We start from the raw sequence: 17,952 nt of genomic DNA, 5'->3' as shown, positions 1-17,952 counted from the left end.
GCAGTTTTTTTAATCTGGCAGAGAGGTACTTTATTTTTAGGTTTTGGACAAATTTCACTTTTAACACCATAAGTTTCAGTCTGAACTGATTCGGGTCACCAGATAAAGTCCCTATAATCACATATCAACGTTTTTCCAGTCTGTTTAAAAGTGTCCTGGCTGTGGATGAAACGGTAACAGAGGTGGCTGGGTTGACATGGACTGTTGGGAGGAGCTCGGGTCTGAAGAGCACCAGCTCGGCAGAAGGAAGCGGAAATAAACGCTCTGCTACCAGCTAGCTTCGGGCTCCTAGGACGGGCTGTGAGCGACGCTACACACTGTTGGTTGTCTCTTATGGGGAGCAGGGAGAGCTAAACAACACGGTAACGTTTTGTTCCCTACGGTGGATTCTTCCCAACCGATCGTCGCAAGCGGTAAGACGCCGTTACCGTTTCGCATAAATGTGGTGTACAATAAAGTGTTTTCTCACAGAGTCAAGTTCACGATAGCAGCTGTAAGCTAGCAACAACAGCTTGCGCTAAGAAAAAAGGTGTTTTCTTCCTTTTTCCCGTTTCCCATCATGAGGCTTTCTATCGGGCTTTAATCATCACTAATCTTTTACAACCCCCTCTAAACGTCGCCTTCTGCTGTTCTATCTAATGTAGTCCGTTCGATAAGTTTGATCATCACACTGCATCGCAGTTATTGTTGACCGAACGTTAGCCGGGGTGCTAACGTTCTAGAACAGTGGGCGCAGTCTACTCTCTGGAACCGATTCGATCCCTTTACACGGGAAGCGGTTTTAGACGGGTTCTGGTGGCGGCATCGCCACTAACGCGACGTGCGGGCTTGGGTTTTGTGTTTAAAGTTGGGAAACGACGCGAAGGTGAGACATTTGGGCAACTGGCAGCTGTTTTTCTGTCGCACCTCCGTCTCATCATCCATTTTCATGACCTGATGTTTAATGACACCGCTAATGTGCTTGTGTGATCCTTTGTGTTCAGCAGCCTTTTATCAGTCAGGGCTCGACTTCCTCAGATACAACAACTCGTTATGTGACAAAAAACCTCCTTCATAACACCGTTAGTGTCCCACGTAATGCCGTTATTACTAACTAGTAAACTATCTACCATCACTAACTTATGCCTTGTATTTTTATGCGTCTTGCAGAATTGCAACACGCTTGTTTGTTATGATTATTATTATTAGTCCTCTGCCAGCATCTGGCTAGCTGTCCACGTTTAACGGCCTTATTTGGTAGAGCTGTGTGGGTGTGAGCTCATCAGTTCTGTCCCCATCACCTGTTAGCAAACGAGCTAATTGGATAAGGCGACTATCAGTTCAACCCTGCAGCAAAAGGTTTCGAGCTGTCTGCGTTAACCCACTTATCTCTGGTTGTTGTTCTCAAAGGTTTGTTGGGATTATCAGATTGTGGCCTGACCCTTGGACCAAACCCATATGTTCTCCATTAATATTAACTAACTGCTATGAATAGATGTTCCCCCTAAGTGTTAAAAGCGCAGTCTGATGAAGCAGAAATCATAAACAATTTTCCTGTGAATGTAAATATTTGAAAAACTTGCTGTAGAAGTGGTTAGTGGTGCTGATGGGTTTTTTTTTTCCCCTCATTTCTGTTTTTCGGAGGGCTTTGCATTTAACCAGAGTTGTATTATAATTTCTGTTTTGGCCTCAGAAACCATTACATGTGTGTGCCATCGCCTTTTCCCTTTGCAGACATACAGGGTGGTTCTCAGTGTCAAGGCGCCTTGCTTACGAGGACACTGTCCTTCCTTGGTCAAAGAAAACGGTTAAATGGAACAGACTTGCATCACATGACACGGGAGATAACGTTATATTTTCTACGTATTAGTTTCAATATAAATATCTAACGAGTCTTTTACTTTTTAAATTGTGTATATGTTTATTAAATTAAAAATATAAGTGAGTTACTACCCGCTAGCCACCGAAGCTGCAACTACTAAGCAACTAACCAACCATAGATAACTTCTTTGGATATAAAAAAAAAACATTTTAAATTAGCTGACTTACTTTTAAACTTGAAAATTTGTCCCCGAAGTTGCTGCCGGTGTTGCGCCAAAGTAGTTACCCCCGTCAAAAATTGTTTCCCCATTCACGGGAGCGCGCAAAGTAGGAGGAGGCACTAGCCCAGCTCCGTTGGGAATACTTTGTATAGAAAAACACTTTGATACTATAATACTGTAAAACCAGACGTGACCATGGAAACACGTACAGGGTATCCGCGGGTCCTTAAAAAGTCTTAGAAAGTCTTAAATTAGCTTTTCCTAATTTAAGGCCTTAAAAGTCCTTAAAAATTACAAATAATCCTTAAATCCAGTTTCCAAAGGTCTTAAATGACCAAAGACCCAATAAACAAGATTCTTTTATTTCTATAAAAATTTCGTGAATCTCTAGTTAGTGTTCAGCATTTTTTGTGTACGATGTTGCCGTAAGCGGAACCGTACGCAGTCAGTTGGTTGTGAAAGGGGGCTATTTTTAGATGAGCACATTAGCTGGTTAAGCTGGTGGGAGCTTGCGCCATGGGGAAGGGCAAGTTTAATGGTAACTGGATGGCTAATCCCACGTTCGCGACGTGGTTAGCACCGGCTCCAGGCAAGAGCTGGAAATTATCGCTTAAATTTAATTTTTAAAATAGCTTAAATTTGGTCAAAGTGGCCTTAAAAAAGGTCTTAAAAAGTCTTAAATTTGGCTCCCTTAAATCTGCAGCTACCCTGACGTCGCTCTCCGGTGAATTTACTCTCGGTTTACACTTTGTTTTTGTTGGCGTTGTTATCACGAAATCGTTTATTTGCTAAATAAGTCACGATATAAGCAATAAGTACAGTAACTTTGAAGATGATTTCTTCTTCACAGCAAAAGTTATGGAGGGATACAGATTTTATCAGGCTGTGTGGCCTGATGAAATGCATTATTGATGGGGGGGGGGCACACATTTTGGCAGCCGAGGCCACACAGCCTGATAAAATCTGTATCCCTCCATAACTTTTGCTGTGAAGAAACTCTCTGCAACGTTACTGTAGTTATTGGTTATACTGTGATTGATTTTGCAGATAAACTATTTCGTGATAGCTACGCCAACAAAAACAAAGTGTAAAGCGAGTGTAAATTCACCGGAGAGCGACTTGTTTCCATGATCACGTCTGGTTTTACAGTATTATGGTATCAAAGTGTTTTTCTATACAAAGTATTCCCAGCAGGTTATTCCACACGGCACATTACAATGTCACGAAACTAATATTAAATTAATCAAGCCTGCTGTTTTCCAGCTTCTACTCTTTATTGCGTCGACTGCAGATCAGTGACAAGTAGCGTACAGAACAGAGCTGGGCAAGTGGCTCCTCCTACTTTTTGCGCCCCAGTGAAATGGGAAACTCATTTTTGACGGGGGTAACTACTTTCACACAACACCGGCTTCTGCTCTGCCGTCCTTTTGAAAATACCGCGGTGCATTGTGGGTAATTTTTGACCAAGGCTAGGCTACAAGACACCTCCCGTGTATCCTCACTCGGCTAGGTAAACGGCTAACAAACGGAGAACACGCACCTCGGTAGAACGTGAACATCGGAACACGTCTTGGCGGCTCCCGATAACGTATCTCCTAGGCAACCGGGGCGGCATATGATGCTCGTTAAAGAAGCACCCTCCATCTTTGTCACTTGTGACCCCCACATGCTCTCTCATGCAGCATCCAGCAATATTTTCTATTTGGTTTCATTTCCCAGCTCCACGGCTCACATTTCTGTCCCACTGGGCCATCTGGGCTCCTGTAGCAGCTCTCATAGCAGTGCTGACCTGGTAGAAAAGTGGGCTCCATGTCTGAGTGTCACCTGCTGATCAAAATGCATTTGGATTCTTCTTAAATGTGAGCTCCGGGTGGTTCAGAATCAGAAAACTTCATTTTTTTTTAAATTCACAAACGGCATTAGTTTGTCGACCTTTATTAAACCGCCTCACATGACTGCTTTTTCTCTGCAGGTACTGCACTGTGACCTTTATGTGAGCTCCAAGTCCTGAAGTCACTGCCGGGAGGAGAGACTTGGGGAAAAGCGTTCGACCACAGAAAGCTGGATTGGACTTTTTCATTCTTTTAAAATTCCAACACAGAACCAAAACTACAGCCGTCGCTTTCCAGCTCGCCACGAGGACCATGGAGGCCATCGCCAAATACGATTTTAAAGCCACCGCTGATGATGAGCTTAGTTTCAAGCGTGGAGAAGTCCTGAAGGTAAGCGACAGACGCTGCTGATGGTCAGAAAAGAGGCGCTGGTTAACGTGGCCGGCTCCCTGAAACCAACCTGACACGTCTGCTCTGTTTATGTGATATAAACATGTCAAATATGCAGAAAAGTGCATGCGTCGTGTCGGGAAACTGCGCCAGGTTTTGCATTATGAACTATCTGCTGGGCCGCGTCCGACACCCTCGGGTTGCACACATCATCAAGCATCGTTTGTATTTTCTGAAGCTTTTTTGTTGTCGTGCTGAAGCCCCGAGAACACGGTTCAGCTCGTGGAAATCTCTCGGTGTGCTGAAGAGCTGGCTGCAGATTGTCCGTGGTGTGTTTTTACTCTTTATGACCGTTTGGTTTTCAGGCTCGGCTTTTTCTCCTCAGAGAGCTTCCTATAGTCTGCGTGTTCTCTGCTGATGGCTTTCAGAGGAAACGGCTTCAGCTTTGGGTGTTTTTAGTTTAAGCTCTTCTTCTCTGGAACACTCGACTGCTTTTACGGTTAGCGATGACAGCTGTGCATTCATCTGAGTTTAGCAGAATGTGTAAATAAACGTGTAAGTCCAGCTGCTGCGGGCGAGTTCACTGCTCCATCAGGGGGCGGCGGTTGTTTTACCCCTAAAGAGATTTCAGTGAGTGGGGGGCTGGCGGCAGAGGAAAGTCGGCCTGGGGACGGCTGAGCTAAACGCCAGGGCTGCTGCTGCGAGAGGAGAGAGTACAGTCCTCCGCTTCCAGCCGTTTGGTTGGAAAGAGCGATTATTTAGTGTCTTTAACGACTTCATAGTAGAAATGTTTTAGTTTTCTTGGTTATGATAAATTTAGTTTGTTTTGGGGGAATTTACATAAAACTTGCTGTGTCTGAATCACTTAGTTTCCAGGTGATGCACAACTTCATCAGCAACTGGTTTTAAACGTACGACGTAATTCTGTGCATGCAGCTTTAAACTTGTGTCGCTTTATTTACCGTCCTCCCGTTTTCAGGGTCGGATGAAAGGTTCTGCACAGGCTGGATCTGAAATGGAGGGGGGGGGAAGTGTTGAGCTTTTAGTCGTTTACGTTAAAATGAATGTTGACGCGTTTGTGTAGATTTAATTAGACCAGATTTCCTCTATCGTGATCTTCTGAGGTTCTATAGATGCTTAAATCCTTTATTTATGACGTCTTTTTAATAGAAGGTCTTGAAACTGCAACAGAAATGATTTGTAGCACGTTGGATTTACTTAGGAGACAAGGAAGTGAAATATCGGTGTGAGCACGTGGTGCACGTTTGGTGCAGGCGTGACTCATCACCACAGTTAGGAAAATGCAACGTGCACAAACGTAGGCACCGCTGTCGGTTTCACGCTCCACCGTCTACGTGGAGTCCTGTTTGTGAAAACGCATCACTTCTGGTACGTGCCTCTGCCTCTCCACTACACCTGTGTGTGTGTGTGTGTGTGTGTGTGTGTGTGTGTGTGTGTGTGTGTGTGTGTGTGTGTGTGTGTGTGTGTGTGTGTGTGTGTGTGTGTGTGTGTGTGTGTGTGTGTGTGTGTGTGTGTGGGTGTGTGTTGGACTCGATTGACTAAATCAAATTAAACAGAACGTCTGAAGGGCAGACTGCATTTCTCCACGCGAGGCCTAGAATGCCTCTACAGTAGTGATGCACCGATATGGCGTTTTTGGGCCGATACCGATATTTGCTGATAACGATATACTGACATTAATGCTACTAAAATCACCTGAATTTAGATTATCATGTACTCACAACACACACATATATGCTTATAAAATGATTACATTCACTATTCACATGACTAAAATCCCCCCCCCCCCCCACACACACACACACACACACACACACACACACACACACACATCCTGAAACAGGTAAACAAATGGATACAAGATGGAAAAAATATCTGTTAATATCGGCCCGGTTTTATTTATCGGACCGATACAGATGTGTTAAGAAAAATTGACTAACGTAGGCCGATACCGATATTGATGCCGATACAGGGTTTCCCCCAGAAAATGAGTTAAGCCTGGCGGCTTCGGGGGCAGGGTGGGGGGGTTGCACACGTTCTGCTGCTTTCTCACCAGTATCAGCTGATGGAGGGCTCTAGTTTCGTTGTGCCGTTCGTGTCAGTGGACACCAAGCCCCCACAATGCGGCTCAAAAATTGGGACCAACCCGGAAGTACCAAAAATTGCAGTTCCACCCTCATCCACTAGGGGCTGGTGTCAGAAGTGAGCAAATCCTCATTGACTACCATGTTAAAAATACCAATTTCACAGCAGAAATAAACATGTTTACAGCCTGGTACCAAAACATGTTTTTGGTTTAAATGATCTAGTTTACACTCATGACAACTCTAGGTTGCTACCTCCATTAGCTTAGCTCCCACCTCCGGGTTAGCTTTGGGTTAGCTTCAGGTTAGCTTGTAGCTAGTTCGACCGGGTGTCGTCAGTTGATCCCAGCCTTACAGCCCCACCCTCAGCTCCTCCTCTCTTCCCTTTTGTGGAATTGTCTGGGCTTGACGGAACCTGTGACACGGTCAAAATGGCGGTGGTGGCCACCTCCCATTTTGGCACAAAAACGTGTTATTGGAGCCTATGGACATGAATTGTCCAGTATATATGTCGATGGTGGACACGGTAGGGTCGGGGAGGGGGCGGGGCATGTTACTTAGCTTGGCGGGTGGCCAGGCGTATAAATCGCTGGGGGAAACCTGCGATATATTGTCCATTCCTACTCTAGTTTGTAAAACCTCAATTATTCATAAGTTTTCCACACAAACAAGAACCAACATGGATGAAACGTGAGTTTAGCCACGTGGATCAGGTGGTCACACGTGTTTCAGGAGCCCTTGAAGGGACGGCTGTCTGCAGCTCATTCTAGTTTTAAGACACAAAGTCCTACTTTCTACACGAGATCAGTCCAACGTCCTCCTTCGCACGGGGACAGGGTCTGGCTTTCTTCTTCAGTGAAGTCTGATTCATCTTGTTTCGTTCAGCCGGACCGTTTTGGCACAAGAATCTGAATCCTCGTCATTTCTGCCGCGTACGTCTGTGAGGTCACAGCTCTTGATTCTGTGCTGATCGCTGGTCCGTTTACAGCAGAGCTGAATGATCACTTCAAAGGAACGAGTCTGACATCACTGCGACCACACTCTTTTCTCCATTGTCCAGACTCGTCACTTCAAGAGCTCTGACCTCAGACCCTCAGCAGCTCCAGCCAGTGTAGCTTCAGGGCATTTACAGCTAAAACCAGGTGTTTTTGTCTGATTGTAAGTTTAAACACACGTGTCACTTTCTGCACACAGAACCAGTTAGTTGGGATGACTGCGGGGTCTTTGTGAGCATCGCTGCTGCTGTTGCTAATACTAAACAGCTACACTTCCTGGAAGAGGGCTCCCTCCCGTAAGAGACCATTAGGCTCGGCTCGTAGGTAGCGTCTGTCGGTGTTTGTGGCACACACACACACACACACACACACACACACACACACACACACACACACACACACACACACACACACACACACACACACACACACCAGATTAGCTCCACATCAAGATGAATCAAAGTTTTCCACTTCATCAATTCCCAATCGTAATCTGGATTAATGTTCTCAGAGCTGCTGTTGAGCGTCAGCAGATCAGCAAGATCTTTCAGTCCGTCGAGTATGCTAGATTAGGGATTAGATTAGATTCTACTTTCTAAAAGGTATTGTCTGACTTACCCTCGTCTTACAGTTTTTTTTTATTTCAGAATCAACAACTTACAAATAGATATTATAAAACACGAGCTTAGAAGTGTCCCACAGTTGAACAAACCGGTACTTTCCATAGACAGAAGCTGCTAATGGCTTATTTAGCGTAGCGGCACGTGTGTTACACATATGTTGCGTGCATGATCTCGTTTGTCCAGATGACTTCCTGGTTCTCTACACGTCTAGAAGAATCTGTTCTCAGTGTTTACTTCATTGTTCGTACTGGGTTCATTGTCACTAGGTGTGAGTGAGTGAATAATTGTCTCATTTGTCCCTATTTGTGTCCCTGTGATGGACTGAAGACCAGTCCAGGGTGTCCCCCACCTCTTATCTGGTGACTGCTGGAGATAAACGGTGACCCTGGGCAGGAAGAAGCTGCTACGGGATATGAATGAATGAATGAATGAATGAACAAAAATCATCCTTTTCTGATGGCTGATCTGTGTCGTGGCTTTGTTGGTTGTGTTTCTAGTGGAGTAAAACTGGAAAATGAGAAGATGGTGCACAAGTCCATTATGTCTGTAATTAATCTTAACAGGTGAAGTTAATGTTAGCTGTTAGCAACCGCGGCGGCGGCGCCCTCTCAGACCGCCAACCCATAAACAGGAAGTGTGGGTGGAGTCAGACTCTAGTCCACCTGTGATTGGCCGTGTTCGAGATGAGCCAGTTCTGCGTAGATTAGACCAGCGGTGATCGGCGAGCAGCGCATGCCGGTTAGATTCGTGTCCGACTTGCTCTGACCTCATGCCTACGTAGGCAACGATAACCTCGTGAGATCAAGGCAGCCGCAGATTTTAGAGCTTGGCGCTGCGTTTGCTCTCCACCGGCTGCAAAACCTAGAGGATGACGGGAAACGCCTGGCTCTCACCTGATCTAAGATCTGATTGGTTCATATTTTCATCCAAACATCCGGTGGTAGAACATGAAACGTTAGTTGGTCACATGTTTTCTGTAAATCATGTAACGTTGATGATGACAGCTATATAGGCCATGAAGAGAAATGTGTTTTGTGTTATTTTGTCACGTTTCCTATGAGCACACTGAAGCTACAGCTGCTAACCTTTACTTATTATTACAGTCAGGTCTCCATATACAATATATGATATCCACAAGCACGTGAGGATGTGTTTCAGCTGCTAACAGGCACCAGAATTAAAAGTGAAAATTTAACAAGTATGAACTCTAACGTGATATCTTCATCCGTCGTCACCCCCGAGCCACACATGTAGGGAAATCTGGCTTTCAGCCACGCCCCCTGCTGCGTCCGTCTGCTCTCGTCTGGTTTCCAGGCGAGGCGCTGCTCTACTCGAGCACGGCCAATGTCACCTTGAGCCTCGGCATTCGTAGACCTTTTCAGAACCATTAAAGTGAATGACTGGTGACATAAAACAGCTGAATCTGAACATTAGTAAGAAGTTCGTTAATAATTAGCTTTATTATTCCACCCCAGCTCCACGTGTGTGTTAGCTAGCTTATTTCCTCTAAACAATAGATATGAACACACACACACACCAAACGTCAACATGCTAGCATCATTAGCTTAAATCATTTGCTGCGTTACACTTGATCACTAAAATAGTATTAATTCCTTAGTTGAATAAACAACAGAGATGAAAGGGAATGAAATCAGTGATGTTTGTTACCGACACGTTAGCCTCAAGTTACTTCCCTCCAGCAGCAGCTAGCGCGTTAGCACGAGGTCATTTTAAAACAGGGAAATAAATGTCACATTTTCTTTAGCGGCGGGTTTGTGTGCTTTTATCTTGTAAGGAGACTTTTGGCTCCTGCTGCTGGTGTTTCTAACCCAGCTGTGGTGCAACAAGGCTGGTGTGTTGGCCAGCTCCACGGACCCGCTTCTGTGGAAGACGTAAAAGCTGCAGAAGAGCTGCGTTGGTTTGATCTGTGCAGGTCTCCCACGGGTGTACTGAGGTCCGACCGGTCAGCTGTTTCTGATCACATGACTGTGTGTGTGTGTGTGATGACAGCCTTTTTCTGGCTACTTTTGTGTTTAATTATTAAAACATTTTCATTCTGAGCATGATTAGTGACCGAGTTGAGGCCGACTCATATGTGACAGCTGTGAGATGACATGTAAAATGTTGCTGTGACCATTTTTAAACATTTGAATGCTGCAGTCAGGCTCTGTTTCCACCACACGTGGAGAAAAAGGGGAAGTTTCTTCTTTAAACCCACTGAATGTACTTTAGTACGGTTTTATGTCGGTAAAAATAGGGTTGGACTTTTTTTCTTGTTTCCTTTTCATTTTAATCTTTAATTTTGGCTTCTGCCACAGATACGGATCTGAAAGCAGCCCTGCCTTGTTCCGCTGTCTCTGAGAGAAAATGAGCCCGAGGCCGAGCGAGCGTAGGCCACAGTCATGTCTGCTCATTCCCCTAAGCACTGAATATATTCTCATTTCCTCTTTAAATAAGTAAAGATTAACAACCTGAACTAACTAATAACAGATCTGGGAGCCCAGACCTGCTGTTCAACATGTTTTCATATTAAATCCTTGTATTTGTAACCTCATTCAGCACCCTGCTGTGAGCTGAGACCTCGGGTTTTTCTTTAAGTTACCTCTGATGTTTGAAAGCTCACATAAAAGCTTGGTAGTTTTATTTGTGCACCAGTAGCTGACCGTCATTTACTCCTTTAACTGCAAACACAACAAAAAGCCTACATTTGGTTTAAATGGCCTCTCCTTCCAGAGCTAACGGAGACGGCTGCATGACTGAAATTCAGTGTTTCCATCCCCAGATTGAGGGTAAGAGCGGAGGCTGAGTGGGTTATCAGGGTTTAGTTTCTACTAAACCTTTTAGTCGGTTTCAGGATTTTAGCGTCTTGTGTTTAAAACCTCAAACGTAATAACGCTGAGAACATCCAAAACATGAATTGTGTTTTGAATATTTTCAGATCTATGACCTGCAGTGTGCTTTTACAGTACGGTGTCCCGGGTGGGTTTGTGGTAAAACTGTATCATCTGTCCCGGCTGCGTCTACACAGGCTCGTGTTGAAGCTAGGGTTAGCTGCTTTCACTTCCTGTTTGATGCCTCTTCCCACCCCCAGCAGCTTCCTGTCTCCAAAAAGCAAACTCCAGCAACTCTACTGTCTGAACCGAAAACGTTGCAGCGATGACTGTTCGTGGCCCGGCAGCAAGGGCTTCCAGCGCTAGAAGAGTTATCACAAACACACTTTCCTGATGATGATGATGGTTTAGGTTTTATTATTGTTGTTGTGTTATTTTGGCTGTGTAGTTAGTAAAGTGGGAGTGAACTAAGGTTTCTACCTACACATCTGGATTGTTTCAGACGGTCTAACAGCAACCTTCTGTATTTTTTCTTTATTTAACCAGATGAATTGACTGAGAACTCGTTCTCATTTACGACGCCGATCTGGTCCAGAGGCAGCAGCATCTCCTGCCACGCAAGGCCAGAATATGTTAAAAATCCAATCCTCGTTTAAGACTCATGAGCTCTTGCACGCTCCGCTCCTAATCCCAATCCCAATCCTTACACTTAAAATGTTCCACTGCTTTTGCTTTGCTGCAAGTGGGCAGAAGTTTTCTGTGTTTCCTGGCCGTTTGTGAAGCAACGATGAGTTTTACACAGAGCTGAACGTCAGTAATCTCCCGCTTCGTGGTGATTCTGACATCACTGGATCCAGCGGCGTTTACATACGTGAACTCTTCTATTGCTAGCAGTCTAGTTTTTCTATTTGGAGTGATAAATGTTCAAGTCCTAATTTTGTAAACGGCTTTCAACTTGAAGAGCAAGTCACCCCCTACCAGAGTCTTACCCCACTCCCACTTCCTGTTTGAAAAATGCAACCAGTGCTGTTGCCTGGCAGACCGAGAGGGAGGAGCCGCTGACAAATACAAACACAGACACACAGGTTCACAATGACATGGTGACATAATAATGTACCAGCTTACATCATAGGGTACCTCTCAGCCAATAGCAATGGCAGAAGTAAATTCAATTGAGCGATGCGCCGATACCGATCTACTGTTATGGCAGATAACCAATATTTACCGATACCGATATACTGACATTAATGCTTCTAAAATCAGTTCATTTTGAATAAAATGAACATTATTGAAGCTGGATTTATGATATGTACACACACCACACACATTTACGGTTCTGAGATGATGTCATGTACTGTTCACATGACTAAAGCCTGATTCATGCTTCTCCGTCAGCTCCGCAAGGGACAGACACGCACGGATTGACGGAAGCGTTTTGCTCTCATACTTCTCCGTCACCTGGAGAGTGTTACAAAGCAAGTGCCCGGCAGGTCAACAGAGGGCGTAGCGCTGTTCTGTGGTATCCTGTCATGTATCGGTCCAAGATCGTGTGTTTATATTGTGTTTTTTGTGTATATAAGAGACTTTTAACACGGACATATTTGTCTCTCATTCTCCCACCTCTTCATGCGCTCCCCACCTCTAAACCCACGTTTCCTGTCATTTCCGTCCACAAATAAAACGCTTGCTGCGCATCTTTTCACTCCTCCAGTCACGGGAGAATTAAACGTTCATATTTTTAGAGTTTTTTCGCGAGGTATTCTTCAAGCTTCTCCGTGTCTGCCGCTAGTTATCCTCGGCTCTCTTTGCAATGGCGGCGCTGTAAACAACAGCGGCGTCCTGACCAATCACAAGCTTGCGTAATCCGTCTCGTTCGACGGATGTTTAAAAAAGTGGGCTCGACTCCGTACGTACTTGCGTGCCTGCCGGAGCCCTACGCAAGGACGGATAATGGCGTTGCGTGTCTCCGCACTGACGCAGACGGAGAAGCATAAATCAGGCTTAAACAATTACACAACACCTGGAGACGGCACAACACTGATGGTTTTAGGCAGAATATTTAAAGTATAACAAAGATTCATTAAAGTGCCAAATTAGTGACTACACGTGTCTACAGCACGATTAGACACTCATTCATATAGTTTACCAGCAAAAAAGTGGATTTTGGGGTGATTTGCTCTTTAAGTTTAAGTTTGGGGCGATGGTGGCACAGGAGTTAAGTGCTTTTTTTTTCGGAACTGCGCTGCTCTGGGTGGCTGCATGTTGGAGTAGCTCTGTTGACTATATGTAAGTTTTGCCTTTTCTTGGACATTTTTTCTTCTAGTTTCTCAAGAAAAACTGTATTTTTTTTGGACACTTTACTTTTCTGTTTCTGGTGCTGTGAGGCTTAGAGGATTTTTACTGCTATTTTTTAGCTTTTTTCATTTTTTGAGCATTTGTTATGATGCATAACCACGGCATCAAGCTGGTTTACAATCGGGAGCAGCTGATTAGCATTGGGAAGGCTGAAATAATACCTCAACTGAAGCCACAAATCCCAAATGAGCTAAAACGCAAGAAGCGTGGGTGCAGAGCGGGAGCAAAACGGAGACAGAGGAAGACGAAATTCAAACCATCTCTTCCATCAATCATAATGGGCAATGTGAGATCACTGGCCAACAAGATGGAGGAACTTTTTCAAGGACTCAGCCAGAGTTTCGGCAGTTTCGGAACCGCTGGAGGAGATCATACAAAGGATTCTCCAGAGAATCAAGAAAATGATGGACAACCCTGAGCATTCTCTTCACAAGACTGTCCGACAACGGAAGAGTGTCTTCAGTCAGAGGCTTCTTCAGTTTGGCTGCAACACTGACCGCTACTGGAGATCCTTCCTGCCAACAGCCATTGTAATATACAACTCTTTGATGACTTGATTATTATTTTTATTCTGAGCTACTACAGCAATCAATTTCCCTCTGGGATTAATAAAGTATATTTGAATTTGAATTGCTCGCCCCGCAATCGGAAGGTTGCAGGTTCGAGCCCCGCTCAGTCTTTCGCTGTCATTGTGTCCTTGAGCAAGACACTTAACCCACCTTGCCTGCTGGTGGTGTTCGGAGGGACCGGTGGTGCCTGTGCTCGGCAGCCTTGCCTCCGTCAGTGCGCCCCAGGGCAGCTGTGGCTACATCGTAGCTCATCCCCACCAGTGTGTGAATGTGTGTGTGAATGGGTGAATGACTGATTGTGTTGTAAAGCGCCTTGGGGGGTTCCAGGACTCTAGAAGGCACTATATAACATACAGGTCATTTAAGTTTGCAAAATCTTGATATTAAGGCGGCATCTGACTGTTGACGACAAACGGAGCGTCCACAAAGCCCGGAAGGTTCTCGGTTTCTTCGAGCGGGTCACGAGACACGACTTTTTTACAGCTGCAGTTTTGATCGTGTTTTAAAAAAAGCAACAAAATCCCTCTGAAGCAGTCTGGGTCGTTACTGGAAACCTGCCTTTTTAAATGTAGTTTCCTGGAGTTTAAAAGACTTTAGGTAGACTTTGTGACCACTTTGTGGATAAAATGAGGATCTATGTAGCAAATTAAGACAGAAGTCAAATATTTTGCAACTAAAAAACAGAAATAAACGCAGCAGTTGTGTAACTGCATTATGCTGCACTCAGATGTAATCAGCTTCCTCGTGACCTCAGATGTGTCCCAACTCTGGTCATTTTTGAATCAAGAGTGAGAACCTTCATGTATTCATCTGCCTTTGAATAATTATTTCTAATGAGCTCGTTACACAGAAGGGGGCATAACCTCTCCATTCATTTTAATGAGACGTGCGCAACAACTAGGGTTGTCACGGTAACCGGTGTAGCGGTAAACCCCGGTAAAAAAGTTGACAATAATAACAGTCTTGTTTTTAAAAAAACTATATTATCTCGGTGGATTACCGTGGCTGCGGTGTAGGCGCGGTGACCCTTACCAGCCACCGTATCATTTGCTGAAGTTGCCGGCAGCACATGTACACTTTGTTGTTTACAACCAAAACTTTCTTGAAGCTAAAGCTGAAATAATGGCCAAAGGAGGAGACGGCAGCACTCAGGAAATCTATTATCCCTCAAAGAAGACAAAGTGGGAAGTACGGGCATTTTTGGATATTTGAAGAATGCCGAGGGACAGTTGATAGAAGACGGCTATCCTGTTTGCAGCACGTGCAGAAAAAGTGTCTGTGAAAGGCAGCAATGCTTCAAATCTCATGACACATCTGCGTGACCATCACCCACAACTCTACAGTCAACGCAAGGCAAGCTAACATTAGCGTTTTAGCTAAAATGCGTGATCCGAGGATTTGGGTTGAGGGAGAATGCAACGAGTCGCTATATAAAGCAGCCGCAGCGCCGCTACCTGCATATAAACCGTGTCGCGGACACCCCCATGTTGAAATGATGCTATGCATTATGGGGCTTCCAGGGGCAGATAAGAGCTGGAGCCACACCTCTTATTCCATACTGACTTAATTTTCGAAGTAACCTTGAGTGATCAATGATGTCAAATGCTTTTTTTCAAATCAATGAAAACACCAACAAAGTCATTTTTATTGTCAATTGCCGTTGATATTTTATCCGTTAATTCAATTATTGCTATTGCTGTGGAATGTTTAGTTCTAAACCCATATTGTTCATTGTTTAAAATATTATTTTTTTCGATGGATTTATCCAACCTTGATACAAATACTTTTTCCAATATTTTAGAAAACTGTGGAAGCAGTGACACCGGCCTGTAATTATTGAAACTATGTTTATCACCACTCTTGTACAAAGGAATGACTTTCGTTGTTTTCATTGCGTCAGGAAAATTTCCAGTAGAAAGTGATGGATTACAAATGTAAGTGAATGGTTAATTTTAACAATTATCATGTCCAGGTCCTGATAATCCGTTGATCGTTTGTTTCCACAGTTTTTTTTTTGTTTTTTTTTTTTTTTTTTTACAATGTTTCGTATTTCTTCTTTATCTACTTTGTCAAGGACAACACTATTGACAGTACCAATCATTGTGGTCAATTTATCTTCTATTATTGGTTTGTTCTCCATCAAACTCCTACCTACATTTACAAAAAATCGTTAAACTCATCAGTGACTTCTTTATCTACTTTTTCAAGGACAACACTATTGACAGTACCAATCATTGTGGTCAGTTTATCTTATATAATTGGTTTGTTCTCCATCAAACTCCTACCTACATTTACAAAAAAATCATTAAACTCATCAGTGACTTCTTTATTGTCATAAATATCGTTTTTGTCCTTGACAAAGTGATTTGGAATACTGGATTTTGTTTTCTCTCTAGTAGTCACACTGTTTAGTATTCCCCAAGTAGCTTTTGTGTTATTTTTATTCTGATTCAATAGATTACCATAATAATCTTTTTTTTTGCTTCCTAATTATTGTTACCAATTATTTTTTATATCTATCTTCTGCTTCCCTTGTTCGCAATAAAAAAAAACTTCTATATGAACTTATAAATGCTTTCCCTCTGGCAAATTTCTACATCCTGAAACTGGAGCACCAGAGCTTTTTTTTTCCCAGAGCACGACTTACAGGGCATTCGTTCGTGCTAGGGACCACTGCAAATGTATTAAAATATGAGTGAAGGCCCTGTTTAAATGCCAAGGCTGACTAGGACCAAAGCAGATGATGATGGTAATCCTTGAACAATGGCCGAGGTACACGCCTCCCTAAAGTACAGGCATGGTAAACACAGGCTGGTTCTGTGGATTAACCCGCTGGACCAATAAACACACCTGGTATCTCTGTGTCATACAGACAAACTTGAACAAAAATGAAAATGAAACTTGATTTTAACTCCGGGTCGAGGGGAGAGGCCCTGCCTCGGGAGGAGGAGCTGAAGTCTCAGGAGTGAGGGGAGATTACAGCTAGATCAGGGCGGCGTCTGCAGAGATGCTGATGCTAAACTGGTCAAGCTTTCAATTTATCGGTCTTTCAACGTTCCAGTCCTCACCTGTGGTCTCGAGCTTTGGTGATGAAGGAAAGTACAAGATCACTAGGACTGGGCTTCGTTTGATTTTGAACAATTCCGATTCCAATTCCTCGTTTCGATTTTTCACGGAAATCGGCCGCGGATTCCTCTTCCGGTCGGCATACTAGGAATTGAAATAAAAAACTTTTCCGGGAAAAACTCACAGTTGGTCCCGGTTCCAATGGATGCTCGATGCCCAACCCTAAAGATGACAAATACAAGCTGCCAAATAGGGATGTGTATTTTTGAAATTCTGCCGATACGATACATATCACGATACAGGGGAAATGATACGATATATCACGATATATTGCGATACATTCAGTTAGACGTTACAAGCAATTTTTTTTTTACTGAATTTATTGTAAGAATGTTTAATAAACAGTCCAAACTGATACGTAACATGTTTAACATGAGGTATCTGAACCATGATGGAGGGATTTACATTTCAGTGGTGGAAACAAAACCCGCTGCACACTGCTGCCAACTAGCGGGTGGCGATTGAATTGCACAAAATGAAAAGAAAATACACAAATGTTTGCATGTAAATTCTTTCAGGATTTAGATACACGGCTTTTGAATATCGATATAATATTGCTGGGAAAAAATCACGATATATTGCCATATCGATATTTCCGATACACGGCTTTTGAATATCGATATAATATTGCTGGGAAAAATATCACGATATATTGCCATATCGATATTTTCTTACACCCCTACTGCCAAAAGACGTTTTCTCTGCTGGGCTCATCCTTGGAGTTGATGTGAGGAGTTCAGACATCCAGGAGGGACTTGGCGTAGAGCCGCTGCTCCTCCACATCAAGAGGAGCCAGCGTAGGTGGTTTCCTCATTTGGTCAGAATTCCTCCTGAATGCCTCCTAGGATAGGTGTATCAGACACCTCCTTCAAACTGGAGGCTCCTGGGTCATCTCAGGGCATGTTGGATGGACTAGATCTCCACGCTGACCGGAGTTGGAGCTGATGGTGGTTGCCTAGGAGACGATGGTTTGGGCATGTCTGCTGGGGTTGCTACAGCTGTGACCGACTTTGGACTCCTGTTGCAGCGGTGCTACTGAATGGTGGTTCAAGGGGAATAAAAATATGACATCATTTTAAAAGCTGACTCCTGAAGGAAAGGCTCA

The 17,952-nt window shown here is 43.9% G+C and overlaps 1 protein-coding gene across 2 annotated transcripts in view; it reads left to right on the top strand.

The window, feature by feature from the left end:
- The first annotated feature begins 275 nt into the window (after positions 1–275).
- grb2b (growth factor receptor-bound protein 2b) overlaps positions 276–17,952 on the top strand; it is a 39,495-nt gene continuing 21,818 nt past the window's right edge. Inside the window, exons 1-2 of one of the 2 annotated variants that reach the window (XM_054750745.2) lie at positions 276–413; positions 3,994–4,243. In XM_054750745.2, the coding sequence (XP_054606720.1) occupies positions 4,166–4,243 (78 nt within the window). In that variant the 5' untranslated portion in view covers positions 276–413; positions 3,994–4,165. Of the gene's footprint in view, positions 414–3,740; positions 3,881–3,993; positions 4,244–17,952 lie in introns of those variants that run through there. The other variant, XM_054750746.2, reaches the window with a different exon arrangement.

This window comes from Nothobranchius furzeri, chromosome 12 (assembly GCF_043380555.1).
Source record: "Nothobranchius furzeri strain GRZ-AD chromosome 12, NfurGRZ-RIMD1, whole genome shotgun sequence".
Taxonomy (NCBI): domain Eukaryota; kingdom Metazoa; phylum Chordata; class Actinopteri; order Cyprinodontiformes; family Nothobranchiidae; genus Nothobranchius; species Nothobranchius furzeri.
The sequence above is the reverse complement of the archived record's forward strand: the minus strand, read 5'-3'. Positions and strand labels throughout refer to the sequence as shown.